Here is a 26,053-nt window from a genome sequence, read left to right on the forward strand (position 1 = left end):
CTGCCTTTCTTTGTACCCCAGACGTTGAATCTTCAGTGGTGGTGGGAAAATAGAGGGATAGGTAAATAGCAACAAGAGGTTGAAACTAAAAGCTAGTTGTCACGTAAGCAGTAAAACTGTCTTGTCCAGGGTTTTCCAAAACTGAGTCTCCAGGTGTTTTTGGACTACAACTCCCATCATCCCTAGCTAGTAGGACCAGTGGACAGGGATGATGGGAATTTGGTAGCTGGAGACCAAAGTTTGGGAAACTGTGGTTGAGGCTGTACCACTTCAGCCTGCCTGTACCACTCATTTGCTAAAACCAGTATTCCTTCACATAAAAAAACTAGCACATCCAGACTACAGGTTCTAGCTTCTTCCTGAAATGCTAGCTTTCCGCAGTACATGTGGAGGTATTGACAACAAAACCAAGCTCTCCTCAATCTGCCTTTCGCTTTATGGTTTCCCTCTTATCTCCTCCTCGTAAAACAGATTTTTTTTCAAATTTGGGTCCATAGCTGTTGTTGGACTACAACTCCCATCATCCATGACCACAGGTCCTGCTAGCTAGGGATGATGGGAGTTGTAGTCCCAAAAAACAGCTGGGGACCCAAGTTTGAGGAGAAAAATCCGCCCCCCCAAAGAACTCCAACTTCACTGTTGTGTATAGATGTCTCATGGCATTTCATCTATTGTAGACGCTCGTCAAAGAACCGTCGCAAGGCAGAGCGTAAGAAACACAGTCTCAAGGAAGGGAGCCCCTTAGAGGATGTTGCGCTCCTGGAAGTTTTAGGGGAAATAGTCCGGAGTATTGACAATCTAAAAGGTTAGTCACTGAGGTTCTTCCAACTTTGGATGTCGTCTGAAGGAAGAGGCTTGGAACCAATTCTTTAAAAGCCTGGTTTGGGGGGGGGGAGAGTGGGGAACGGGACCCCCCACAAAGAGCAAGGAATTAACAATTTCTAGAGAGAGTTTCTAAATGCAGCGGCTCTGAATTATAGGCTGCCTTCATTAATGGATAAGCCTAAATGACAGAATGACCAATAACAAAGTGAGTAATACAAAAATGCATGGATCCTGGATTCCTGAGGCCAATGTTCATGTCGCTGCTGGAGAATTCTGATTTAAAGCTACTCTGAAGAGGTTAACAATGAAAACCTGACACAGGCTAGCTAACTCCGTGAAGAAGCCTGAATTTTGAGGTGTTGAACTTCTCTCTGTTATTGTTCTCAATATTCCCTGAAGATGAGCACCCCCACCTTCTGACATGTCAGGACGTAGTCCTTGACAGTGGTACCTCGGGTTACATACGCTTCAGGTTACATACGCTTCAGGTTACAGACTCCACTAACCCAGAAATAGTGCTTCAGGTTAAGAACTTTGCTTCAGGATGAGAACAGAAATTGTGCAGCGGTGGCACAGCGGCAGCAGGAAGCCCCATTATCTAAAGTGGTGCTTCAGGTTAAGAACAGTTTCAGGTTAAGAACAGACCTCCGGAACGAATTAAGTACTTAACCCGAGGTACCACTGTATGTTAAAATAATAGTGATACCCACGTTTCCCTCCCCTTTTTTTTCTTGGTTTGCCTTCATCACTAGAATACATTCCCAACATATTTAACTTATTAAGTAGACTTAGGAAAATATATTAAATGTTCGAAGTGCCAGAGCCATTGACATATTTGGCCTGAACATTAAAAGTTGTTTGCTTCGTACTGATCAATAAGGTACAAGGCAGTTTGCACTTCCTGCCTTTACATCTCATCGAGCAAAAGGCTCCTATTGTTGTTTCTTAAAAGGAAACCTGAATATTCAGGGATGGGGATTGGAATGTCCCTGAGGGAATAGGTCCTGCAGAGACCCCCAGACCCTTTTATTTTCCAGAGGAAAGGAATAGGTGCTCATTTTGTGTGGGCCCAAGAGAGAGGGGGATTCTGTAGAATAAATAATAATAATATATTATTTATACCCCGCCCATCTGGCTGGGTTTCCCCAGCCGTTCTGGGCGGCTTCCAACAGAATATTAAAATACAATAATCTATTAAACATTAAAAGCTTCCCTAAATCTTGTGGTACTTCCAGGCTGGCTTTGGAGGGCAAAGTAATTAAAGAATTTCAGTTTTGACTTATAATAATTGGGATGGGGGGCTTTAATTTCTTCCCAAGGTGAGATACACAGCCTTTTAAAACATCTCGTCCTCTTTGGCTATGACGGGCGAGCCCAGGAGTTGCAGCAAGCCTTTGAGGAGACCCTTCGCTTGGTGGAGCAATCCCTCCTTGAAATCTGGACACCAGATCTGCAGCAGATCCCAGCCAACTCGGTACAAATTTAACTGAGTAATCGCTACCTTGCCTTGTCTGCTTTTGCTTATAGCACAAGGGGCTAAACGCTGCTGGCAGCCTTGTTGGTTCATTACTAAGACCGCAGCTAACCACTTTTCATTTTGAAGAAAAAAAGTAGTCACAGGGCTCTGATCTGGCATGCTCTCCCAATTATCACGGTGCTGACAAGGACTACCCAGAGGGAGCAATTACCGTATTTTTCTGTGTATAAGACGCCCCCATGTGTAAGATGCCCCTTATTTTGGGGGACTCAATTTTAAGAAAATGGGAGGGAGGTGGCTTTTTTGTTGAGCTTTTTTTTTGGGGGGGGGTTGCCAAAAATCGCTCACCCACACGCGGCGGAAAATCAGCCTCTCGTCTGTCCCCTTGCCGGCAGAAGCTGCCAATCACCCACTGTATTGCCACAGCATCAGCCAATCAAGACCAGCCCTTGACGCACGCAGCAACCAATGACACGCCCGATAGCTGCTGACAGCCGTGGCAGCAACCAATCAAACGACCACCCTATGCACTATCCATGTATAAAACGACCCCTACTTTTTAGGGTAATTTCATTGTTAGACATAGACCTGATTGACATAGTGTTAAACCAAACGATGACTTTGAATGACTATATGAATATGCCGATTCGAAGAGAGGAGTCTGCCAGCAATTTGCTTCTTCCTGGTCATTTTTGTGCTGTGCTGTGCTACCCAGGGCTAAACCATGGTTTGGCTTGGCTTAGCATATAGTGTGAACCAGGGCTCAGCTCCAGATAAACCATGAGCTGTAACCCAGACCTGTTCTTGGGTTTATAGCTTGTGATCTGTCTGGAGGAGTCAAACCATGAACCTGGGTTCAGACATAATGTGGAGCAAAACCACAGCTTAGCCCTGGGTAACATGGCAGCAGTAGGGTACACTAAACCATGGCTGGGCTTAGCGTTGCATGTTTAGTGAGCCACAGACTAATTGCTCCACTTTCCAATCCTTGGAATTTTAGATCCTGGGTCCCAATTCAACTGCCAATAGCATAAGCGCGGCCTACAATCAGCAAAAGACAATGGCTCCAGCATCACAAGGTGGGTGAGAGAAATTATATGCTACACAAATCAATTGTTGCTGTGATTGAATTCAGCATTTAATTTCTGTATACATATAGGTGAAAACTTGTTTGACTGGAAATCCTCTAATCCCAAAGGGTGGGGAGGAAGCTGCTTCTGATTTTGAAAGCTGAGGAAACATACTCTACACATGCTCAGAGGCACTATTCTTTATTTCTTCATATATTCCTGAGTTGGCTCCTAGCATTCAAAACTGGTTCCGGAGCCGATCCCCTACTGATTTGTGACTCATATTATGTTCTGTTTCTATAAAAATCCTAATAAGTAAATAAAACAATTCATACCATGTAATTTCATTATCTATAATGCTTGGTTTTATTGGTATTTGTAATGAATATTTGATCATATGTAAACTACACAGAGTTTTTTGGTGATTAATCTTGATTAAATATGGTTACCATGAGGCATACCATTCAGTAAAGTTCCAGCAACCATCTGTGCTGATCACAAAGCAATGAGATTAAAAACGGGAATGCCAGATTTTTATACTCTTCATTGATTCATTTTAAGTATGCCTCCAATAGCAGGTGGAATTGTAGGAATGATTTTCATTCTCACAAAGTTCCTTCTCTTCCCCCCCCCCTTTCCTTTTTTTAAAAAATGCTATTGTGAGGTTTTGGCATTTGCATCTCCTTTCAGTTTCTGCAATCCCCATACTACATGTAAAATGCATTTGCTTGCCTGCTTATTTTTGTCAATAATTATTAGTATTGTCTTTTGTTTCCCCCCTCTCTCCCAGATCCTGAATTCCTTATACCTCCCAAACTCAACAAAAGCATCCAGTGGAAACTGAACCTTCTCCAATAATCTAGACCCTGAAGCTGTTAGATGGACTGAGCGCCTGTATTTCTGTGTCTTCAGATTCTGAAATATGTGCCTTCTCCAGATCTTGCAGCTGATCATGTATCCTGAAGTGATAAGGGATTGGCAGGCCAAAGTCAGTGCTCACCAACCTTGTTACATAGCTCTGAATTATGGCCTGCCTTCCTTCCTCCTCTTTTCTCCTGCTGCTGAGTTCAGATGGATTACCTGGGCAACCAAACACAAAAGCCTCTGCAAAACAAGCAGGCAACATCTGTTTATTTAAAATTGTTGGCTCAAAACAACATTTTTTTGCTCTTTGGTCCCTTTTTTGACAGTGGATATCACAAAACGATATTTTAAAACTTGAAAGCAGAACTGCGCCTTAGTTGCATTGTGGTTTTCTAGGCTGAATGGCGACTTCTTTTTGTCTTTTAAGGACACCCAACTCAAACTCAAATACGGACATCGGTTACCCTGCATAGCAAAAGTGAAGCACCCACTGAACCAGCTGCGCTTTGTAATTCCCCCAAGAGCACATCACTCCTGGTACAACCACACCACAGCTGTATCAATTGAGTATCTGATGGTGGATTTTCTAACCTTGAAATACCATGTTTTGACAAAATATTTATAGGAGCTGCCCCTTTTTCTCAAAATCAAGGAGAAAGAGGGGCTAATAAAGTTTCATTGTCACCTTTTCCCATTCTGGGTCTCTCTATCTTTTGGTTCCTCTGTTCTTTGTGAACAAACTTTAGTACCTGCATTTTGGAGGGGCGGGAATTTCCATGGAAAAGCTGATGAATCAATGGCGCACGTAATCCTTTTATGGAAAGATGTTTTCTAGTAGCAAAACTAAAATCTTACACTATGTATTTGTGTGGTTTTTTAAAAAATTTAAAAATAATACTAATATTTTTATATTGCCTTCACAGTACTCCAGGTGGCATTCATGGGATTCCCTTGTGCTCTCTCATCCAGGCACTGCCTAGATCCAGGCTGGCGTAACTTCAGCAAATTGGCTGCATTATATTCCCTCTGACTACACCTGGGGACACCTGTTTTGATTGGTGCCTAAAGGTAGTCCTTGTCTCCAGGTCCGTAATAAATGAAAAACATATACCGTATTGGCCTGTATATAAGCCACATTTTCCCCCCAAATTCCAACCGTGAAAAGTTAAAGTGAGGCTTATATTCGTGACCTTATGGTATGCAGTCAGGAGCGCAGGGCAAACAGTGCCCGGAGCATGATGAAGTGGCGCCTGACCCACACATTGTCCCCCGTCCTCTCCCCTAAGGCCAGGAAAGGAGAGAGCGTGGAAGGGGAAGGGCCGCTGCAACGCGGTGCGGCTCCCGCCCGCCCGCCCGCCCGCCCCCAACCAGTATGCAGCCAGGAGCAGTGAGGAATGGGACGGTATTTTTTTCCTTCCCCCCACCCTCTAATTTTAAAGCTGTGGCTTATATTCAGGCCATTATGGTAATTCAATAAAATCAAAACATGAGGCGGGGGGCAGAATTATTAGAGGGACTTCTCTGAAGGTGGATAATTCTCTCTGCCCACAATAAAAAGAAAAATATCTTACTGAAAAGAGCAAAGTATGCCTCAAGTTTTTAGTTAAGAGTAGGGCTTTTCGCAACATAAATTCTGTGCATGCCTACTCAGAACCAAATTCCATTTAGTTCAATGGCATTTACTCCCAGGTAAGTGTGTGCGGGTGGCGCTGTGGTCTAAATCACTGAGCCTAGGGCTTGCCGATCAGAAGGTCGGTGGTTCAAATCCCCACGACGGGGTGAGCTCCCATTGCTCGGTCCCTGCTCCTGCCAACCTAGCAGTTCGAAAGCACGCCAGTGCAAGTAGATAAATAGGTATCGCTCTGGCAGGAAGGTAAACGGCGTTTCCATGCGCTGCTCTGGTTCACCAGAAGCGGCTTAGTCATGCTGGCCACATGACCCGGAAGCTGTACGCCGGCTCCCTCGGCCAATAAAGCGAGATGAGCACCGCAACCCCAGAGTCAGCCACGATTGGACCTAATGGTCAGGGGTCCCTTTACCTTTACCTAAGTGTGTGTATAGGATTGCAGTGCTGGATTATGCCTGATTGTGTGCGTGTGTAAATGCTATATTGATATAGCAACTTTAAACTTTTGTTTGTTTCGCTCTGCACTGCTATTCTCGAGCTAGAAAAGGAGTAAGGCATCCCTGAAAGGAACACAACTTTTGAGTAATTCACACTTAACACATTTTATAAGTGAAAAGGCTCGTCCTTTTCCCCAAGCAAAAATATTTGAAAGATGTTGGCTTAGCAGGCAGTGGTTTCATGCTCAACTCCATCACCGTTTGGAACGCAAGGCAAAAATAATTCCAGTTTTCCGTTTCTTCTATAAGACAGAAATCCAGCCCGATGCTTCCTGAGAACGTGACATAACTCACGACTGGATCCAGCAGGAAGGCCTTACCTATGCGCAAATTTGCTGTGCCGCTTTGTGTCAAGAAATGGAAAACCACTTTGTTATAACTGCAGAGTGTTTACTATGGGCTTTTAATACAGGGAGAACGGAAAGTAAGTCCATTAGTGCTCACAGATCAAGTAACTTTTTATGGGTACTAACTGAAAAGCGGGTGTGAGACTTCTTTAGCCTCTCTGCATCTAGCTTGAGGGTGTGTGTGTGTGTATGTGTAAGAGTTTAATCAGTGGTGGAAGCTCAGAAACATTTCCTGTAGATGTAAAAAGGACCTCGTTCTTCATATTCTTTCCTATAAACCCAGAGCTGCTGGAAAGCCTTAAGGGAGGCCAAGATGGAGCCTCCGGTCCACACAGACGTTTTCCTCTCAGCGGCAGCTGATGAAATGGGATTGTCATTTGGGCACATTTTAATCAGCTCTCTCTGGAAGCGGTCAGCAAAGCCCTTAAGCATTGTACAGCCCCCACACAACAAGATATTGCCCATCAGGTTCTTTTTGAGCGTGACATCGCACTTATTGAGGGAAGTCATGGTGAGGAGAGGCAGCCCCAGCTGCTGCGAGTTTATCAAGGACGGCTTGAAGAGTATTTCAGAGCAGAGGAATCTCTCTTTGCCGATAATGATGGTTTGCCCGTCAGGAAGCTCATATTCCATCTCGTATTTCCTGGAAGGTGCTGTTGTCTCCTGTTGGAAGTCCACGGAAGTGAAGCAGTGGTTCTCTTTGATATCTTCCAGAATGTGCCAGTCTCTCTCTGTGAACAAGTTCACGGAGTCATTTAATAACTTCATGAGGTGTTGTGTGACATCGGACCCAGCATAGTCGACCCTTTCAGTAATGCTTGGCATGGTGTAGCCTTCATAAATGGGGACCACGTAGGAAACACCGTGACCGCTCTCAACGACAAGACCCGACGTCTTGCCATAGGAATACATGGACAATCTAGATTGGTAAGCGATGTGCATGGCAGGAGTGCAAAAGCTCTCAAAGAGCATTTCTGCGTATTTTTCTCTGTTGGTGGTAGGGCTCAGGGGCGGATCTGATACTAGGACCGCGTGCTCCTCGGGCCGAATCTTCATCTCCTTCAGGAAAAGATATTCCCACATGTCTTGAACGGTATCCCAGTCCACTATGATCCCATGTCTCAAAGGGTTCACAAGCTTCAGGGGTATTCCTGCATCGCGAAGTTCTCGGCCGACGAAAGTCTCTTTCCTGTTGTCTCCCGTTTTTGCCGTCTCTTGGATATGCTTGCCCACAGTCGAGGAGACCACATGGCTTGGCTTAAGTTCCCCAGCAAACCCACACTTGCAGGAGCCAGTACCAATGTCTACGACGACAGCTCTGGTCTCCTTCACCACCATCCTTGGAGTTGCCTCCCCTTCATCTCTAGCCCTGGCTGAACCAGGCTTCATAAGCGGCCCCCTCTTCAACGGCACGGAGCCAGAACTTGCACTTCCTCGGCTAGACATTTTCTGTCTCGTTTCTCATTTACGCCCATTCTCTAGGTGCTGGACTCCATTTCAAACAGGTGCCAATGCCCACAGTGGGTTTCAGAACCTTGATGACACTGGCATTGTGCATTATGACATCATCCACCTTGTAGACGCAAGCAAGAAATGGTCATAATATGCGTCCGCACTGAAGGAATTTGTTAGAATTCCTGCTCCATGATTGCAGTCATGGGATTTTTGTCTATCACATGACGGTGTATGTTTTGACTCCACGGAGTGGGAAGTGACGAAGACAGGATGTTTGTGTTACTGTGTTCCGTGAAGTGGGACTATTGTCCTTTGTTCTTTTTCTCTTTGCTGTCTGATGCTAGAGAGAGAGGGAGCCATGTTGCAGTGCTCCGTGTGTGTTTATATGTAAATAAAGTAGATTAGCCAAAATGCTGAGTTGCTGAGGTCTGTCACGCAAGCTGCGAAGACTCTGCGGATTCCTAAGTGTGCCGATGTCTGTTGGCATCGGTCGCTGTGATGTTTGGGCAGAAGAAAGCTTTTGAAGCTCCCAAACGATTGACCAGGAGGGAGTGAACATGCCAGTCAGGCATGTGTCTCTACCAGGGTCCTACTCAAGAGTAGGACGAGCTCCTGGCAGAATTAAGGTCGATTTGGGGTTTGCCAAAATAAATTAACAATTGCTGGTACTCTTGTTTGATTTGTAATTTATTGGGCATGTTGTAGATACGCTTTGTCGATGGTTCAGTATGAAAGTGAGCAAGCGTCTGGTATATTAGTTGTTAAGTGTTCTGGCTTACAGCTAACATCTGTGGAATAGCCTTAGGAATACAATGTGAAACTGTGTACCTCAGAATACTCAGTTAACCCCCTCTTTAAGCATCTTGATCTCTTCTAGGATAACAGGAATATTGGGGAAATGACCCAAAGGCCTATCTGGCCCTTTCGGGTTACCAACATGGCCTTTAACAGGGGTTCAGGCTTACAGGATCTACTTGGTTCCCATATGTCACACTAGAACTCCGAGGTCCACCAAACAGAGACAAGGGCATAAGTGTGTCCCAGATGGATGGAAATACACTAATAATTCAGGAATGGGAACAGGCTGAGTCCAGGAATCTGAGATGGGTACTAGAAGCGAGTTTGTAAGTTCTTCCATACAAAAATCTGCTTCCCCCACCAAGCATTTTGTTAGCCACCTAATTTTGCAGGCTGGGTGAAATTATTTTTAGTTGTTAGATAATTAGGAGTCAACCCCTGGGTGATCTACTGCTAATTTCTCAAAACCAGTTTGAAATCCGTATTGTGATATCGGTTTCATAATTTTTGACCCGGCAATACAATATATTGTGAATCATCATGTGTTTGTGTGTGCTATGCAAAAAATCACAATGTGGGGGAAACTGTGAAGCCAGCCAGTGTCTCTACACAGCTCCATCCTTTTCTCAGACATGGTGATCTATTGATATATCGCGATGTTTAGATGGTGATATATCACGATGTTGAAAACCAGATTACCACCCAGCCCTACTGAAGGGGAAGAGATTTTGGTCACAAGATAAAACCCAATTTGATTTCCATCCAGCCCCACCCGCTCCAAAAGATAAATGCCCTTTAGAAAGGGTTTGAGGCTACTCCTTTTGGTTCCACCTACCCAAGAACACCATGCGCTACCAGAGACATCACAAACCACCCCCAGGCCGCTCCACAATCTGTCGCACTAAAGCAGACCCGGCCATTCTAAATAATTGCGCCTTTGTGGGCATTTTAATAAGCAACTTGGTATGGACTTTAAATTAAAATGAGCATGTCAACTTTGGGATCCGGTTAACCCAACAATCAGTAAAACGTAGAAAGCGGATCAGAAGAGCTGTTCTTCATCTTATTTTGGCCAATGTTCCTTCAGGTGCTCTTTTAACTGGGGAATATTTGGTTGCTGCCGTTTGCACACGTGACACTTCAGAGGCAGGTTCAAGAGTTTGGCAACGTTCTTGTCTACAGTTACTCTCCCTTTCTTCTTCACCATCGCAATCAGATCTGGAAATTGGGGTGGGGGAGAGGAGACAGAGACATGTTTTATTTGAGATTACAGGTTCGGCCACATCTGTTTTGTTAAAGTTAGGAAACGTGTGCCAACGCTTAGCTCTGCTCCCTTTGTGCATGGGAGGGAATTGATTCCCTCTTATGACATTCTGCTGGTGGAAACAGCTGTTTGATTGTTAAAAGAATTTAAGGTCTCAAATATATAAATTAAATGTTCATAAATTTACAAGGAAAACCACATGCATAAGTATGTGTCAGTGAACTGCCATCGGAGCCAGAGGGAGAGGGAGGGCTCCAGAGGGATTCCGGAGAGCGTCCCGGGAGGGAGAGAAGCAGCACATTTTCTGGGGAAGGAAATCAGCGTAGCACCAGGGGAAAAGGGGGGCAGATGGGGGAATCGACGAGGTGGCTCCATGACTCCTCACTGGGGACCAGCGGGGAGAGCATGGGTCCTCCGCTGCCCACACCCTCCCTGCGCAGAAGGCTTCCGCGCAGGGAGGCTAGGCGGAGACTAGGCGTCAAAGAGCTTCTTTGCTGGAAGAAGTTCAAGAAACGCCCACTAACGGATTCTGCCAGCGATTGAGACAGCCACGGGCGAGTGGCTGTCCAGACAGAAAGGGTTCACTCAGGCAACCCACCCAGGTGTGCCGCCGATTTACGCACGAGCAACCCCTAGAACCATTACAGTATGTAAACGTGTCTGAAATAGTACAGGAGAACAATCCTGAAACCATTTTGACTCTCCGAAATTGACCTCAAATGTTTCTCTGCAAGGAGGAAGGAAATGGGAAAAACTCTCCTCCATTGTCTTTTGCTTACCTGTCTTTAGGGCATCTTTGTGTGTGAATAGGGTGAGCCTGTGACCTGGATTCAGGAATTAAAGTATTTACCATCACTAAAGGCGGCCAGGGTGCCCAAGTAAGCAATCAGTGACCATTATCAGGTATCCTGACAAACAGGATTTCTGTTGTAGACCGCTTCATTCTGCGATGTATGTATGTTGTTTTGGGGGTGGTCTTGAACTATAGGGTGGGCAATTTCAAAAGTCTAGATAAGGGCTTGCATGTCATTGTTCTGGGTTCCTCCTCCCTCCTGCATATGGTGAGTGAGGACCGTGTTGCAACAGTTTAATAAAGATCAGGCTTACTAGCTGCTTTGCTTCCCAATATTCTCTGGTTGGCCTCTGTTATTTTCTCCTACCGATAGGGAACCCACTTAAGGACTCTATAAGGGCTCTTGGATACCCCATAAGGGAAAAGGGGCAGATTTTGTTTACATCACTATCTGTCTAAATATATCTGTTGCCAGTCCCATTGCATTCTCATGCATCGCTTCCCAAACATGATACAGTGGTGCCCCGCAAGACGAATGCCTCGCAAGACGGAAAACCCGCTAGACAAAAGGGTTTTCCGTTTTTGAGCTGCGCAAGACGATTTTCCCTATGGGCTTGCTTTGCAAGACGAAAACGTCTTGCAAGTGTTCCGATTCCCCCCCCCTTTTTCTAAGCCGCTAAGCCGCTAATAGCCTTTTAGCCGCTAATCCGCTAAGCCTTTAATAGCCGCTAAGCCTTGAATAGCTGCTAAACCACTAATAGCGCTAATCCGCTAAGCCGCTAATAGGGTTGCTTCGCAAGACGAAAAAACTGCTAGACGAAGAGACTCGCGGAACGGATTAATTTCGTCTTGCGAGGCACCACTGTACTGGGAAGATACATTTTGCCCTTGAATTAAAATTGGAGGAAAACAGCATTCTAAACCTCAGACCTGAACATGTTTGCTTTGGGCACATGAAAGGATATGCATCACTCTCCATTGGAAAGAGGCATGTGACCAGAGCACTAACTCACAGAGAGACACAAAAGGAAACCTCTGAGGATGGGGTAATCTGCAATGATCCGGCCAACATCTGATGCAAAGACACAGCAGAATTCTCAGCAGCAGTGGAGGTGGATTGGGGGGAAAGCAAGACCAGGGGAGTGAATCCGTTGCAACTGGCATATTAACTTTGAGACTAGGTGGCTCAGCCTCTAGCGACTGAGATCTCTGCATTAGAACAGTCCCTCCCCTGGCTCCATGTTATTATAGCAACTCTCATTTACGGGAAACTAAGCTGTATACATTAGTGGCCACACAGATGCTGCTTTAAGCTGCTCCATATGCCAGCTGTCTCAACACGGTGATTTGCTCAAATGCTGTGGGTCAAGCAATTTTCTCCGTGTGGCAGCAGACTCTCTTTTGGGCTGTTTGTGGCCCACATCAGGTGATCATGGAATAATAATAATAATAATAATAATAATAATAATAATAATAATAATAATAATTTATTATTTATACCCCGCCCATCTGGCTGGGCTTCCCCAGCCACTCTGGGCGGCTTCCAAAAGAATATTAAAATACTGTGATACATCAAACATTAAAAGCTTCCCTAAACAGGGCTGCCTTCAGATGTCTTCTAAAAGTCTGGTAGTTGTTGTTCTCTTTGACATCTGGTGGGAGGGTGTTCCACAGGGAGGGCGCCACTACCGAGAAGGCCCTCTGCCTGGTTCCTTGTAACTTGGCTTCTCGCAGTGAGGGAACCGCCAGAAGGCCCTCGGCGCTGGACCTCAGTGTCCGGGTAGAACGATGGAGGTGGAGACGCTACTTCAGGTATACTGGACCAAGGCCGTTTAGGGCTTTAAAGGTCAGCACCAACACTTTGAATTGTGCTCAGAAACGTACTGGGAGCCAATGTAGGTCTTTCAAGACCGGTGTTATATGGTCTCGGCGGCCGCTCCCAGTCACCAGTCTGGCTGCCGCATTTTGGATTAGTTGTAGTTTCCGGGTCACCTTCAAAGGTAGCCCCACGTAGAGTGCACTGCAGTAGTCCAAGCGGGAGATAACCAGAGCATGCACCACTCTGGCGAGGCAGTCCACGGGCAGATAGGGTCTCAGCCTACGTACCAGGTGGAGCTGGTACACAGCTGCCCTGGACACGGAGTTAACCTGTGCCTCCATGGACAGCTGTGAATAACAGAACTGTAGAGTTGGGAGGGACCCTAAGGATCATCTAGTCCAACCCCCTGCAATACAGGAATCTTTTGCCCAGTGTGGGACTCAAACCCACAATCCTGAGATCAAGAGTCTCATATTCCACTAACTGAGCTATTCCCATTTCATAGCTTCTATATCCAAGATGCCAGTGTGTCTTATATTGGAAAACAATGGTGGAAAGTTCCGGCATCCTGTTTCACAGCCAGGGGGTGACAGAATAATTCCTAGGGGAATCTCTACACCCCAAACGAAGTTTAATAATAGTTTCCTCTCCCAGGTGTAGCCTGCAAGTCTGGGGCGGGTTACTTGGGGCACTGACTGATTTTTAACAGCTAATTCTCAGCACCCTCACCAAGCTACACTACTTATTACATGCCTTTTTTATCCTGCTCCCAAGATGGAAAAGATCAGACACCCTCCCACCTGCTTCATCTGCATGTGAAAGATGCGGTCATGGCTAGGTTTCTTGGAGAAAACAAGACAGACAAAAAAACAGACACTCACAAATAAAGAGTAATTTTAGAAGAGATGGCTCAGGTTGTTGTTGTTTTTTTTACCTTTGGAGTCTATGAAGTACTCTGTTGTAAAAGAGTTCCAGTGCTTCTTGGTTTTGAAGCACGTGGAATCAAAATCTTGGCTGATGACATGAAGATGCAGCTGGCTGAGAAAGCAACACAACAAGGATGTGTGTTATATGTTGCTGTAACAGGTAATGAACAAATTATTAAAGATGGCCTTTCCTTTTAACAAAAGGTAGGAAATTTGTTTACAGCATCTCATACTTACATATTTCAAAAAGCACCTATAAACTGAGGTTTTGGTATTCCACAAACTGATTTAGCCAATTAACAAACAAGTTAATCTGGTTATAAAACAAGATTACTTCTCAACTGAAAAATAAAAAAAATCCTTAATTGGCCAACAGACCTAATGATTACAATTAAGCACTTTTAGAGCTTGCCGTAATGTGCAGAATGCCTTATGGCAAGCATACTTTAATTATGCTGTATGTTGTCACTGCGGCCTTCTGAAATAAGTCACTTCTACTCCCACTTCACAAATTTAGAAGAGAAATAGAGAAGCCGTGAGTGGGCTAAATCTGGCCTGTAAACTCGTGGAACGTGCTGGATCCAAAATAGCAGCAGTGGCACAAACAGCTTTGGCACAAGCGTTCTCAAGGGTTGACAAACACTGGCGTGTCGCCGGAGCCAACCATTATTTTTCGCCGTTTGCTGCTTCCTTACTGTGGACACGTGTGGGACAAAGTAAGAAACCAGCCATGTGCTACCCAACCCCTCTGTTATGCACCAAATCTGCAGGAGGGAGCAAGCGTCCACAGGGGAGGCAGGCATTCTCTCCAGTGGGCACCCGGCAGAGCGTGCTGGGCACCTGCCAGTTGCCAGAATTAAATTTACAGAATGGGATTTAACTAAGTTGCTGGGTGCGAGGAACAAAGTCCACTTGCCATGGGATTCCCCCCTCCTTTACCTCCCCCCCTTGCGCCCTCTAAATCTGCTCTTGAGGGTTGGGGGAAACCCTGGGAGACTCGCAGGGGGAGAAGATGGAGAAGTCACCTTGTGAGATGGACCTTGCTCATTGCTTGCAGGCTCCACTATGCTGAATTTCACCCACAGTTGTCTCCAGGGTCTGTGCCTGGGGAGCCCTGGTGTTCATGGCTGTGTACTACCCCCAGTGAATACAAGCTGCTAGGCAGCATGAAAGAGCACTCTTTCGCTCCTGTCCTGCTTTCAGGCTTCCCAAAGGCATCTAGTCGGCCCCTGTGAGACCAGGATGCTGGACCAGATGGGTGGCAGGGGCGGGTCAGCAATAACTCACACGGCATCAGGGAACCTAACTCTTTATTCAAGGAAAGCCAGGCCAACTCAGTAAGCCAGGCCTAATGAGCCCAGCAACTCGTACCAGTAGATCTTGCCCCTATGAGGCAGTTGTGGGGACTGAAGGTCCCCACTTTCCCATAGTTTAAGGTTACCAGACGTCCCCGTTTCCCAGGGACAGTCCCCAGATTTACAAATCAGTTCCCTGACAAAATCCATCCATTTAGCAGGAAGTTGAAAAGTGTCCCCAGATTCATTGAAAAAAATCTGGTCACCTTACCATAGTTCCCTAAATCTCCTGCTGCCCTGGGTCCTTCCCAAGTCTCTCTTTGCTCTACTCTCTTCATACCTCTCCTAGTACTGAGAGACCAGGAAGGAGAGGAGCTGGTCACAGCAGGAGGGGGAGACCCCCTGGCTTCTTCAGCTGTCTGCCTTATCTCTGCCTCTTAGCTCCACCCCTCTCCAGCCTCTGCTTCTGGGCTGCTTTCTGGCACAGCCTCTTCCTGCTCACTAAACCCTGTTACCTCTTCAGCTTCCGACACCTCCTCCTCCCAGTCTGCTCTCTCTTCTCCCTCTGACCACTCCTTGTCATCCCACCACCAATCCCCTCGTTCCAAGTCTTCTTCCCTTGGGGACTCTCCAGGTGGTTCCTTCCACCACTCCTCTGCATCCAGCCGGTCCATAACAATGGGCCTTCGCCCTGAACCAACAGGGCACAACCCGGTTCCAAACACAATTATGGATTACCTCATGCTGGGAATGGCATGGTAGCCCAGTCTGAAGTGCAAGCGGTCTTTTTCAGGGCACTGCTGGATGACCTTCTCTCCAAGGGCATGCATGTGCTCCAGAAGTTCGAGATGTTCCTGCGTTACTTTGCTCAAGGTAGAGATGGATTGCCACGGCAGCACTAACCAGTGATAGCGAGCTTTCGGATACTTGTCCTTTATAACTACAGCCTTTTCATCCTTATAGACCTAGCAGAGAAACACAGAAGTCCTACAGTCTTGCACTGATTTTGCTATCATGGAGCATATATCCTCAAGCACCATGGTGACCCAAGTTAGGAATGAGATCCTTACCTGCATATCTGGGTTTTGCATGGAGACCTTCAGACCTTGAGCCCAGTACTCCAAACATGCCTATAGGACAAAACACAGGAACTCTGATAAAATAAGTCTGGAAGCGTTCAATGGGACACACTTCCTAGTTAAGTATGCTTAAGACTGCAGCCTAAAAGAGCCAAGTCACATAGCTAAAATAGCTGTAGGAGCCACTTGTGGTTCTGATTGCATTCTGAAAGAGCACTGAATGCCAACATATTTGTAACTCTCAGGTCGTTCCTCGGAGCAACAGTAGTAGGCAAATAGCCCAAAATGCAGCAGTACTTTGATGAAGATTAGCAGAAACTCAGATGGTGCGTTCTGTCTGCCCCCATTTCACGATGGCAGGGCCTTGGGTGTGGAACCTATGGCCCTCCACACATTGCTGGACTCCAGCTCCCATCAGTCCCAGGCAGGATAGCCAATGGTCATGGGTGATGGAGGCTACAGTCCAATATATATCATTTGGAAGACTACAAGTTCACACACACAAACCTCGCCCTATCTGAATGTGTGACTGACAGGCAATCCCTGATCTAGTCGGGAACACCAATTACCCACAAACTGGCAGCACTGTTCAATGTTCTACACCTACCACACAAACCCAAAAGTCAAGCCCCAATATCAAGGTCTTGCACAGCCCTTGCCCCTACTAAGATCTACATTGCAGACACATCAACAGGGTTATTATACCAGTCTGAGTGTTATAGCTCCCCTCAAAGATTTATAGGAACTGCTTGGGCGAGGGTGCGGAGAAGCCTTTAATTCCACTACATTGAAGTGCAACTCCAAGGAGAGAGCAGCAAATGACCATTGCACCAGTTTAAGCTTGTAATGTAGATAAGGCCCTAATGTTATCTCACCTACTGCTCAGGTCCTGCAGTGAAAGGAGAGCTTCACCGGCTTCACCCACCCACTTGTGCTACAACAGGGGTTACCACTAATATTTCCTGGCTCACCTTTTTGTTGACAGAGCTTCCACCTGAAGAAACAGAACTATTGCTGTAGCTGGAATCGCAGGCTTGAGGGGCCATTTGCTCCATTTTTGCATGTTTGCCTGGCATGCTTTCCATGCCACCAGTCTCAAGTTCATCCTGTGTTCTTTTCCCCCCTTTAGGCTGCACCGTCTCCTTACCACCACAAGCCCCCATTTCCTCCGAGAATTGCACGGTGTACGGGTACAGATTGTTGACGATATGGAGAATTTGCCCTGGCTTCAGTTTGATTTCCCGGTCCTTGCCAATATCCACTAGGTCAACGCTGGTTGGGTTGACTCCTATCTTTGGAGCAAAAGAAAATGCCAGAATTGGTGTTTTGCAACTGAACCAGAACTTTCACACCCCTAAATACCGCATCCATGGAAGGACATGTAGTATTTCCTACACACCCGAACGACTGACAACCTGGCCATTTTAGCAGTAGACCACAAGTGGGATGAACAAGTCTACTTTGTGGTAGGCGATCCAACACATTCGCTACAACAGTACAAAACTTTCGAAAGGAATATTGTGTTGGATCCCGTGATATGTTAACTTAAAGCAATTCATGGAAATAAATTTGCCTGTTCCCTCTGCCCTGATGCATTCACTTGCCTAACCCCCCCAAAAAACCTCTATGGAAAGAAATGGGGCTCCTCATGAACAATATGAAGTGGAGCATGCTCTTCCCAATTTTGGGAACCCTCCCCTCGCTGCAGCAGCCCCCTGCGTCCCACCCTATTGTTCACAGGGCAGCCTTCTGAGGAGGCTTTTGCGGGGGGGGGGGGGAATAGGTGCCGGCAGTGGGAAGGAGTGGATCCGCAGCCTATAGACCTTCATCGACCTTCCTTCTATCGACTTCAGTCTAGAGTCTAGACTAAGATATCAGTCCTATACATATGTACCTGGGAGTAAGTCCCATGGAATGAGGCTTATTTCTCTGTTGATTGTATAGGATTGTACTGTAAGCCTCTTACAAGGAACAAAGGGGGGGGGGATCAGATAAATTCAGCTTACTTTGGCTATTCCTCTCGGACGGGTATGAATTCTGGATGAAAGCCACTTTATTAAAAGGAAGCAGAGTGAAATACACTTCCGCCAAGCAGGGTAGGTCTTAGAAACTGGTTGGGCAAAGCAATAAAGCACTCTTGTTACCTATAAAGTCAGTGAAACGTTAGCACATAGTGAAATGTTTGCTCCATGTGACACGGGTTATTTCCACTCCACTGGAGACAGCGTTGCTGGATCTCAGTGCCAATAAAATCCAAAGGCAGCCCAAGGTAATAAAGAGGCTCACAATTGACGAAAGAGGGGTGGGGGTGGGATACGTCCTTCCCAAGGTTCCTGGTTTCGCAATGTACGGAATATCGCTCTTTCAGAACGACTTCCTCATCACTGCTGGTGATTAGGGATGCTTCTAAAAAAGACCACTTTGATGAGATTTGGTTTCAATTGATTTATTATGTTAATAACAATGCAGAGATGGGCCACCCAACTCATTTCCCATTGTAGAAAGGTTATGTTGGAACTGACTAATAGTCTGGGTACTTTTCCTTTTCTTTTCCTTATCTGCTCTTGACTGAGTCGTGTTATTTGCTGCATGCATTCTGTGTCTGCAGGCTGTACACTTTATATGAACTTTTACAAAACAACAAAACTATTTTTTTAAAAAAAAAGAGAGGTGGGGGGAGAACAGTCCATCTTTGGCTTTATTTTTAAACTCTGCTTCCTTCACTGAAGTCAACTCCTGGTCAGAGAACTAAGCCCCTCCCTGCAGCATCTAAAGATTGCCTCATCAACCTTTTAGTCAGACCCAAACAAAACACAAAGAAAATTCTGCTAGCAGCCCCTCGCAGTCCACCCTTTCCCTGTAGCCAGAAAGAAGCAGCTTCCATTTTGCCCAGGTCTCCTTCCTTCAGGTCAAGTACCATATGGCTGCTTGCCACTATGGTTGCCTGGGCAATGACCCGGCACAGCTGTGAGAATGGCAGAGAAGTCTAAGCTGACAAAGAGGCCAGTTTCCGAAGGAGGAAGCAGCCGAGTTTTCTAAAGATAACTTAGCTAATAGGTGGGACTTAAAAGACATGGGTTGAATGCAAGTGAAGATGTTCAATCTGTTCCAAACCTGGCATAAAATTGTTTCGAAACAGGGCAATGAATAATGGAAGTCCCACCCCCTTTACTTTACTACACTTTGTTGGGAAAACAACGCCATGTCTTTGATCAGCAGCAGATACACTCAGCAGGACCATATGTAGCAACTGAAAATATCTCACATCTATCTCCAGTACCACGGAAATCCAGGAAATGAGCCTATATTTGCAAGCTTTGCATTATTCATTTCACTTCCATTTCTTTTTCCAAAGAATGCATCAACATGGGTTGTGGCAAAAGAGGGAACGGACAGAAAAGGGGGAAATAAGTACTCAGTGATGGGCTCATTACATATAATGCTTAGATCAGCCTTCGTCCACCTGGTGCCCCCTCCAGATGTTTTGGACTACAACTCCCATCTGCCCCAGCCAGCATGATGGGAGTTGTAGTCCAAAAACATAGGTTGGTGAGGACAGTGATAGCCCTTGACCTCTGAAAGTGCCGCCCAAAGCTCTTTTGTTTTTCTGAGTGCAAAGCGAAGTTATGCTTTCAAAGCAGATGAATCTGGCGCAAACTGCGGGACACAAGAATTTCCGCCCTTCCGCTTAAGCTTCACAAAGTGCTCTCAGCATTCCTGCGTGCGAAGAAAAGGACATACCTGTTTAACCTGGACATACCCTTTGTTGCAGTCTGCTTTTAGCTGTACTGAAAAGAAAAGTGACAGAGAGTGACGTTAGGCCTCCCCCCCCATGCCCCAACATTTTATGCTGAAGGGTATACTAACCAGAAAGGACTGGGGATTGGAGGACAGGTTGATCCCAAAGAGCTAACACCTTAATTTAATTTTACTAAATTTAGAAAGTAAGCGGCAGGTGTCCATCAACTTATTCATGAGCCGTGAAAATCAAGGCCTGCTCTACTAGCCTGGAAAATAAATTAAGCTCAGGAGTATATGACTCCACAAAGTGCGATCACACTTTACTGATGCCCAGCCTTTCACTCCATCTGTTTCACATCTGTTCCGGAGGACTGAAGGACCCTCCAGAGCAATTTGCCTGCTTTGAGATTTTGAAGGGCGCACAGGGAGAAGTGGAAGTACCACTGTAACACATGGAACCCTGGTCATGCGGCGCTGGATTCAACCCATCTCTCCGCCTCTCCCTATTTACTGGGGATGGCCATTATAGTCTAGTGCCTGTTGCAGCAAAACACCCATTCTTGCTAAGCCTTTTTGGGGGGAAATGCCTTTTCCAAACTTTATCAGCGTACACACACTTCAGATTTCAGCTCCAGCCCACTCTGTCTAGAAGTTACGGATGCAAAATGTCAGTGTGCTGCTTCCCATATCAATCCAGACAGTAAATGTTGGTGAACTGATTGTGTTGCTCTGTAACAAAGGCAACCAGATCAAGCATTCTCTCGACTTACTTGCATTTTATAGCACAGGTTTGCTAACACATCCTGTGCGAAGAGCCAATGAAAGACAGACAACTGCAGGCTATAAATTATATAAATTAAATTAAATGTTCAAAAAAGGAAAGACCTTTTTGCAACGTGCAGGTGGGGATCTAAACTTATAGAGACCAGATGTATTATAAGCAGTGCATTTTTATGACATTATTTACTGGTATAGAGTATTGGCATCATTTCTCTTTTTGTGTCTGTTTGTTTTTCTGCCCACGGCATTTTTATCAACAGATGAGTTCTGGCACCTCATCATTTCCCAGGTTCAGTCCCCAATGTCTACACGTAGCGTTGGGAGAAACCAGTGGAATTCCAGAGTCACTGCTAGTCTATGTAGATATTACTGAGCTAAATGGGTTAATGGTCTGACTCATAAAATTTCACAGTTGGAAGAATTGTCTATCTCAACCCCAGCATTGCAAGAGTCACAGCTAATATTTTATTTCTGCAAGACACATACAGGAACCGTATTTCTATCAGCTGGCCTGGCACTGCGACTCTACAAACAAGCTTGTTGTGACGGATTGACTTCTCCACCAACTCTGTGTGCCAAATCAGGTGCAGTTGGTGGAAAGGGGGAATCCAGCACCTCTGCCTCTTAGTCTTTATATGAAGTAACTTCCCGTGCTTCTATTTTGTTCTGCGAAATGTAGAGAATTTTGGAGGTTTTAATGTTACTTAGCATTAGTTCTTCAGAGTGTTCAAAGTATTTCTTGTGGTGATCCATGTTGGTTTTCTCAATCTGATGTGGCAAACAGAGGGCTGTGTCACCTTCCTAATGCAGTTGTACCTTGGAAGTCGAATGGAATCCGTTCCAGAAGTCCGTTCCACTTCCAAAACGTTCGGAAACCAAAGTGTGGCTTCCGATTGGCTGCAGGAAGCTCCTGCAGCCAATCGGAAGCCGCAGAAGCCCCGTCGGACGTTCAGGTTCCAAAGAACGTTCACAAACACTCACTTCCAGGTTTGCGGCATTCGGGAGCCAAAACATCCAGGGCGTTTGGGATCCAAGGTAGGACTGTATTAACAACAGCACAATCCTAACTGTGCCTACTATGAAATAAGTCTTAACATTTTGCAAGTGGGAGTTAGGACTGCAGCCCTAGGAAGTTTAGTAGAAGCTCTCGGTCTTTTAGCCTCTCCTTTAGCCCTATAGCAGCACCCCCTGCAAAACTATTTAGCTTCAAATAACTTATGACACTACACCAAAAGAAATCAATCCTAAGCATTTTTACTCAGGAGTGAGGACTACTGAGTTTAGCGGGAGTTACTCCCTGGCATGTTTAGGATTGCAACCTTCATCTCCACTTTACCTTGTCTTCGGGAACACTTCTTGTCTGTTATCTCCGTTTCGGGCCCACGCCCTAGCATCACCATTTCTAAATGTGGCAGTTTAATTCGCTGACAGGCTCTATCTTTGCTCACAAGCCAACACACACGCATTGTGCTCAGGGGAGAAAAGAAAGAAGGGAAAAATATAAATACTCAGTTTTACTAAGTGAATCTTAAATTCAGCTCGGGAACAAGCGAGCCACCCGTTTTCCATAAAATCTATATTTTATTTTACAGTGCTCACTGGATAGTTCTTAATCTTGCATTCAGCGTAGTGGGTGGAAGCTTGTGGAACTCCCAGCTGAGATTAGACAGGCACCCTCCTTGCTGAACTTGACTAAGGCACATGATTGAGACTTTCTTGCTTCAGAGGGAATATTAAAGTAATGTTTTGTTCTGTGATGAATTGTTGTTGTTTTATCATCCCACTTTCTGTGGTTTGTTTTTATGCACACTGCTTAGAAATGCAAATAATTAAGCAGCATATAAATGTCTAAAACACAACAAAAACAAAATAATATTTAGAATTCAATCTCTCTGCAGGTGGAAGAAAACCGGGACTTACAGAACACAAATACTTCGTCAGTGCAGAAATAGCATTAAGATACAGAATAGTTTCAAATATTACATGCACAAGACCAATCAAACCTCAACTATTTACCTAAAAATGTCATATTAGAACTGGTAAGATTTCAAGTAAGTATGCTTAAGCTCCATAAACAAAAATCCTAAAACGACAAGCAAGCACTTGAATAACACATTGTAACAGTGTTGTTTATATATATATATATATATATATATATATATATATATATATATATATATATAGGTTTTGGTGTCTTCGGGTGTCTTCCCGTGTAAGAGTTGGGGTGTCTAGGCGACGTTTCGACTAGAACAGAGCTCTGTTCTAGTAACAAGAAGCCGAAAGCACCAGCCTGAAGATGACGAGTGAGACCTCGTCGAAACGTCGCCTAGACACCCCAACTCTTACACGGGAAGACACCCGAAGACACCAAAACCTACATTCCTGTACCCGTGAAAATCTACGAAAGCATATATATATATATATATATACACACATACTTGAATACAACCTGTAGAACAATCTCATTACTTTTAACATTTGCTACTTTAACACATTTATTAAGCCTCAGCTTTGAAGTATACCTGTAATTTCCAACTAGCAACCCACAAATTAGTTCTGGTCTCCTACAGGATAATTGCTTCAGAAGGAAGTTCCTTCAGGAGCAAGGTTGGGAATCCGCCTCTGACATGCATATTTAAGATTTTTGGTTGATGAGGCTCTAAGTTTCGCCTGCGACTATTAACCATGGCACAGGGCTATGTGCGTGAATACAAATGCTAAATGAATACAGTTAAGCAGAAGTAACTGTTCATAGAAATTCAGCTATGATAATAGAAACAAACGAATTGTGACTGTAGTCCTAAACATGCCTACCATGGTTCAATGAGTCCTACTTCCAAGTAGACATGTTTACAAATGCATTGTCTATAGTTTCTCCCCTCCCCCCATAAGAAGACTCAATTGTGAAACAGTTATTAATTTGCTTTCATTTTAACCGGGGCTCAGCCTGCAAAGCCCGTCAGAAATTGGGAGTAAGGGACAAGAACAAAATTAAATATTATTCTAAGGTTTTCCATTATAATTCCCAATTTCTTACTCAGTTCAGAAATGCAAATGAATCCTGAATAAGTAAATACAATGCCTTGTGCGCAAGTGGATATTTTGAACGGGAAGCAGTGTGCAGCAGCTTCTTTGTGTGATTCAAAATAAATGATTTGGGGTGGCCCAATGGTTATTGTCAGGGTGAGGGAGCACAGCTAGTCAACTCATTCCTTTTCAATACGTGCAGGGTAAGAGGAGGGCATCACACTTTACAGCGAGCTGCACACAAAATTGGTTTTAAACTAGATTATCGGCATACAGCCACTTATAGGGGACATGGAGGCTTCCTGGACAGATAGGCATATGATTTGGGGGTAATTTCTGGAGTGTGGGTATGTTCAAATCCCAGTTCCTTCCTTCAGGTTATTGTTCTGCTTACCACTTACCCAATATTAGAGCTCTTAAGAACTCAGAAGGCCTGCATACTTTTTTGGCTGGCCTAATAAAAGTTATGGCTTTTGCAGCCTTGTTCTCATTTCCCAAGAAATAAATTCCAAGGAGTTCAATGTGCAGTGAACTTCAGCATGAAATAAATAGCTGCAGATCAGGAATTGTGGGTGGCTGGCTCTGGGTAGAATGAGCCACTGCCTGAGTGCACACAAAAGGGTGTGCTGAATTTTCCAATTCCCAAAATGAGGAGTGCTAAATAAAGTTTTAACATGACTTGGGAATTCAAAAGGATTGCTTAAATTGATACAATTCAGTTTTGCTTGGCAAGTAGCATATTACCAAGTACTTGCCCGTTATATCATTTACATTATGTATTTTTATTATTATTTAGCATTACCTGACAGCTTCAGAAGGTAACATTTAAACTCTTAGCTTCCCCCAAAGCAGTTTATGTGCTTCACCAAGCGTACTCTCTTAGGAAGCTAAATGCTGCCCGATCACAGAAATAACAGGTTTTAATTCCTCACACCAGAAAACGTATTTTTAAGACCTCCCCCCACTGAAAAAAATTTGCAAAAATTAAGTTTCTGCCCCTAAAATGACACGCCCCACCCCCCATACTAGCAGGGCAAAATGTGAGACAGGGGAAATGACAACAGATTGGGGCCATCTGGAGATGCTCGTCATTTTTCCAGAATCCCCTCCCTTCCCTTCCGGCCTTCGGTACGTCGCCCGCCTCCCACAACACCCCCCAGCGGCCCCGCCCGGCCCCCGGCTCCTCCTGCCCGCCGCCCGCCCGGCCCGCGCCTGAGCTTCCGCTCACCTCCACGCTGCCATCGCCGCCCGCCCGCCTCCGCCCCGACGCCGCCGTCCAATAGCCGCTGCCTTCGCTGCCCGGTAGCCAATCAAACCCGCTCTTTCGATTCCGCGTGAGCAGCGCTGCGCCCGCCGGCTGGGAGGCGGGACCCAGCAAGGAAGTTGCTCGCTCGATGGAGCTGGTCGTGAGCAGCTTTCAGTATGGGGTGGGGGGTGGATTTCCCTAGGGGTTTGGGGAGCACCCTAGGTATGGTGTGGATTGCATTGCACTAATATTCTTCTCCACCTTATTTTTGCTTAACTAGTTGAATGCAAAGCCTTAATAAAAAAAATGCAGGAGTAGGTTTGCCAGGCTAATTTTAAAGAGCCAGCTTTTTTAAAATTATTTTATATGTAACGTAACTTCCGTATGCTGTATTAGCAGTATAAGTAGCAAAATATGTTGATATAATTGTATTGTAATTGTTGTAGGAGATCCTACAATTGTGATTGCAAATGATACACTATATCGCGCGGCAGAAATTCTGTGTTTAATCCAAGTAGCTACTGTGGTGCTTCTCAGTAGACAAATGTGTGTAATACATATATATATGCGTGCGTGTGTGTGTGTGTGTGTGTGTGTGTAGACACACACACACAAAGATCACCTTTCTGTGCCTTTGAATGTAATAAATGTTTACAGAAATCAGCTGAAACTTCCTTTTGCTATGTCACAGAGTCCTTCACTGGAAAAACTATTTATTAGGAAGTTGGGTGGCAAGATGTAAAAGTGGGACATTTCATCATTGTGTGGGAGACACAATGTGTGAGCAGGTGTAGCTTGCCTGACAAGTTACTCCTGAGATTTCCTCCTACATAACTATTTCGGATGTACCGTGAGCTTCCTGTAAAAGTGGCGTTTAAAACTCCACCTTCTGCTGGCCCACAATGTATATGTTGCGTCTGATATGTTTGTGTTAGCTCCTAGGAACTGTAGTTTGCTCTCATAGAATTACTGTACAGTATTACCATTTACATTTGTGAGTTACTTTTTACACACCCTACAGCCAAGTAAAGTGGTACCTCGGGTTAAGTACTTAATTCGTTCTGGAGGTCTGTTCTTTTCTTAACCTGAAACTGTTCTTACCCTGAAGCACCACTTTAGCTAA

At 45.1% G+C, this 26,053-nt stretch overlaps 3 protein-coding genes across 7 annotated transcripts in view; 1 reads left to right on the forward strand and 2 right to left on the reverse strand.

The window, feature by feature from the left end:
* The window catches only part of ELP1 (elongator acetyltransferase complex subunit 1), a 58,164-nt gene extending 53,239 nt beyond the window's left edge, over positions 1-4,925 (forward strand). Inside the window, exons 34-37 of the mRNA XM_081176167.1 lie at positions 678-805; positions 2,145-2,299; positions 3,303-3,381; positions 4,163-4,925. Coding sequence (XP_081032293.1) covers positions 678-805; positions 2,145-2,299; positions 3,303-3,381; positions 4,163-4,230 — 430 coding nt within the window. The 3' untranslated portion in view covers positions 4,231-4,925. The remainder of the gene's footprint in view (positions 1-677; positions 806-2,144; positions 2,300-3,302; positions 3,382-4,162) is intronic.
* A 1,524-nt stretch (positions 4,926-6,449) lies between these two features.
* ACTL7A (actin like 7A) lies at positions 6,450-8,264 on the reverse strand. The gene has a single exon (XM_081176735.1). The coding sequence runs from the start codon at positions 8,151-8,153 to the stop codon at positions 6,927-6,929; it is 1,227 nt and encodes a 408-aa protein (XP_081032861.1). The 5' UTR covers positions 8,154-8,264; the 3' UTR covers positions 6,450-6,926.
* A 1,615-nt stretch (positions 8,265-9,879) lies between these two features.
* Positions 9,880-25,022, reverse strand: APTX (aprataxin). 5 transcript variants are annotated; one of them, XM_081176835.1, is made up of 8 exons: positions 24,913-25,022; positions 21,994-22,127; positions 19,878-19,924; positions 17,108-17,428; positions 16,128-16,187; positions 15,796-16,022; positions 13,771-13,874; positions 9,880-10,178 (listed from the first exon to the last, which is right to left on the reverse strand). In XM_081176835.1, exons 1-8 carry the CDS (start codon positions 24,924-24,926, stop codon positions 10,024-10,026), a joined length of 1,062 nt encoding a protein of 353 aa, XP_081032961.1. In that variant the 5' UTR covers positions 24,927-25,022; the 3' UTR covers positions 9,880-10,023. The 5 variants fall into 5 exon arrangements, with proteins under 5 accessions (XP_081032961.1, XP_081032957.1, XP_081032958.1 ...); XM_081176831.1 differs by lacking the exon at positions 24,913-25,022 and adding an exon at positions 24,487-24,843; XM_081176832.1 differs by lacking the exon at positions 24,913-25,022 and adding an exon at positions 24,086-24,429.
* Between the last annotated feature and the right edge of the window lie 1,031 nt (positions 25,023-26,053).

The sequence above is a fragment of the Podarcis bocagei genome (genome assembly GCF_964188305.1).
Source record: "Podarcis bocagei genome assembly, chromosome: 17".
In the NCBI taxonomy this organism is placed as follows: domain Eukaryota; kingdom Metazoa; phylum Chordata; class Lepidosauria; order Squamata; family Lacertidae; genus Podarcis; species Podarcis bocagei.

Bases quoted from the DNA above. Each gene is read 5' to 3' on its own strand.
- ACTL7A (XM_081176735.1), bottom strand. From the start codon at position 8,153: ATGTCTAGCCGAGGAAGTGCAAGTTCTGGCTCCGTGCCGTTGAAGAGG.
- APTX (XM_081176831.1), bottom strand. From the start codon at position 24,509: ATGTTACCTTCTGAAGCTGTCAG. The intron at 22,128-24,486 runs GTAATGCTAAAT...TTCTCCCCTGAG, and splicing joins TTACCTTCTGAAGCTGTCAG to CACAATGCGTGTGTGTTGGC. The intron at 10,179-13,770 runs GTAAAAAAAACA...CCCAATTTCCAG, and splicing joins GTACTTCATAGACTCCAAAG to ATCTGATTGCGATGGTGAAG.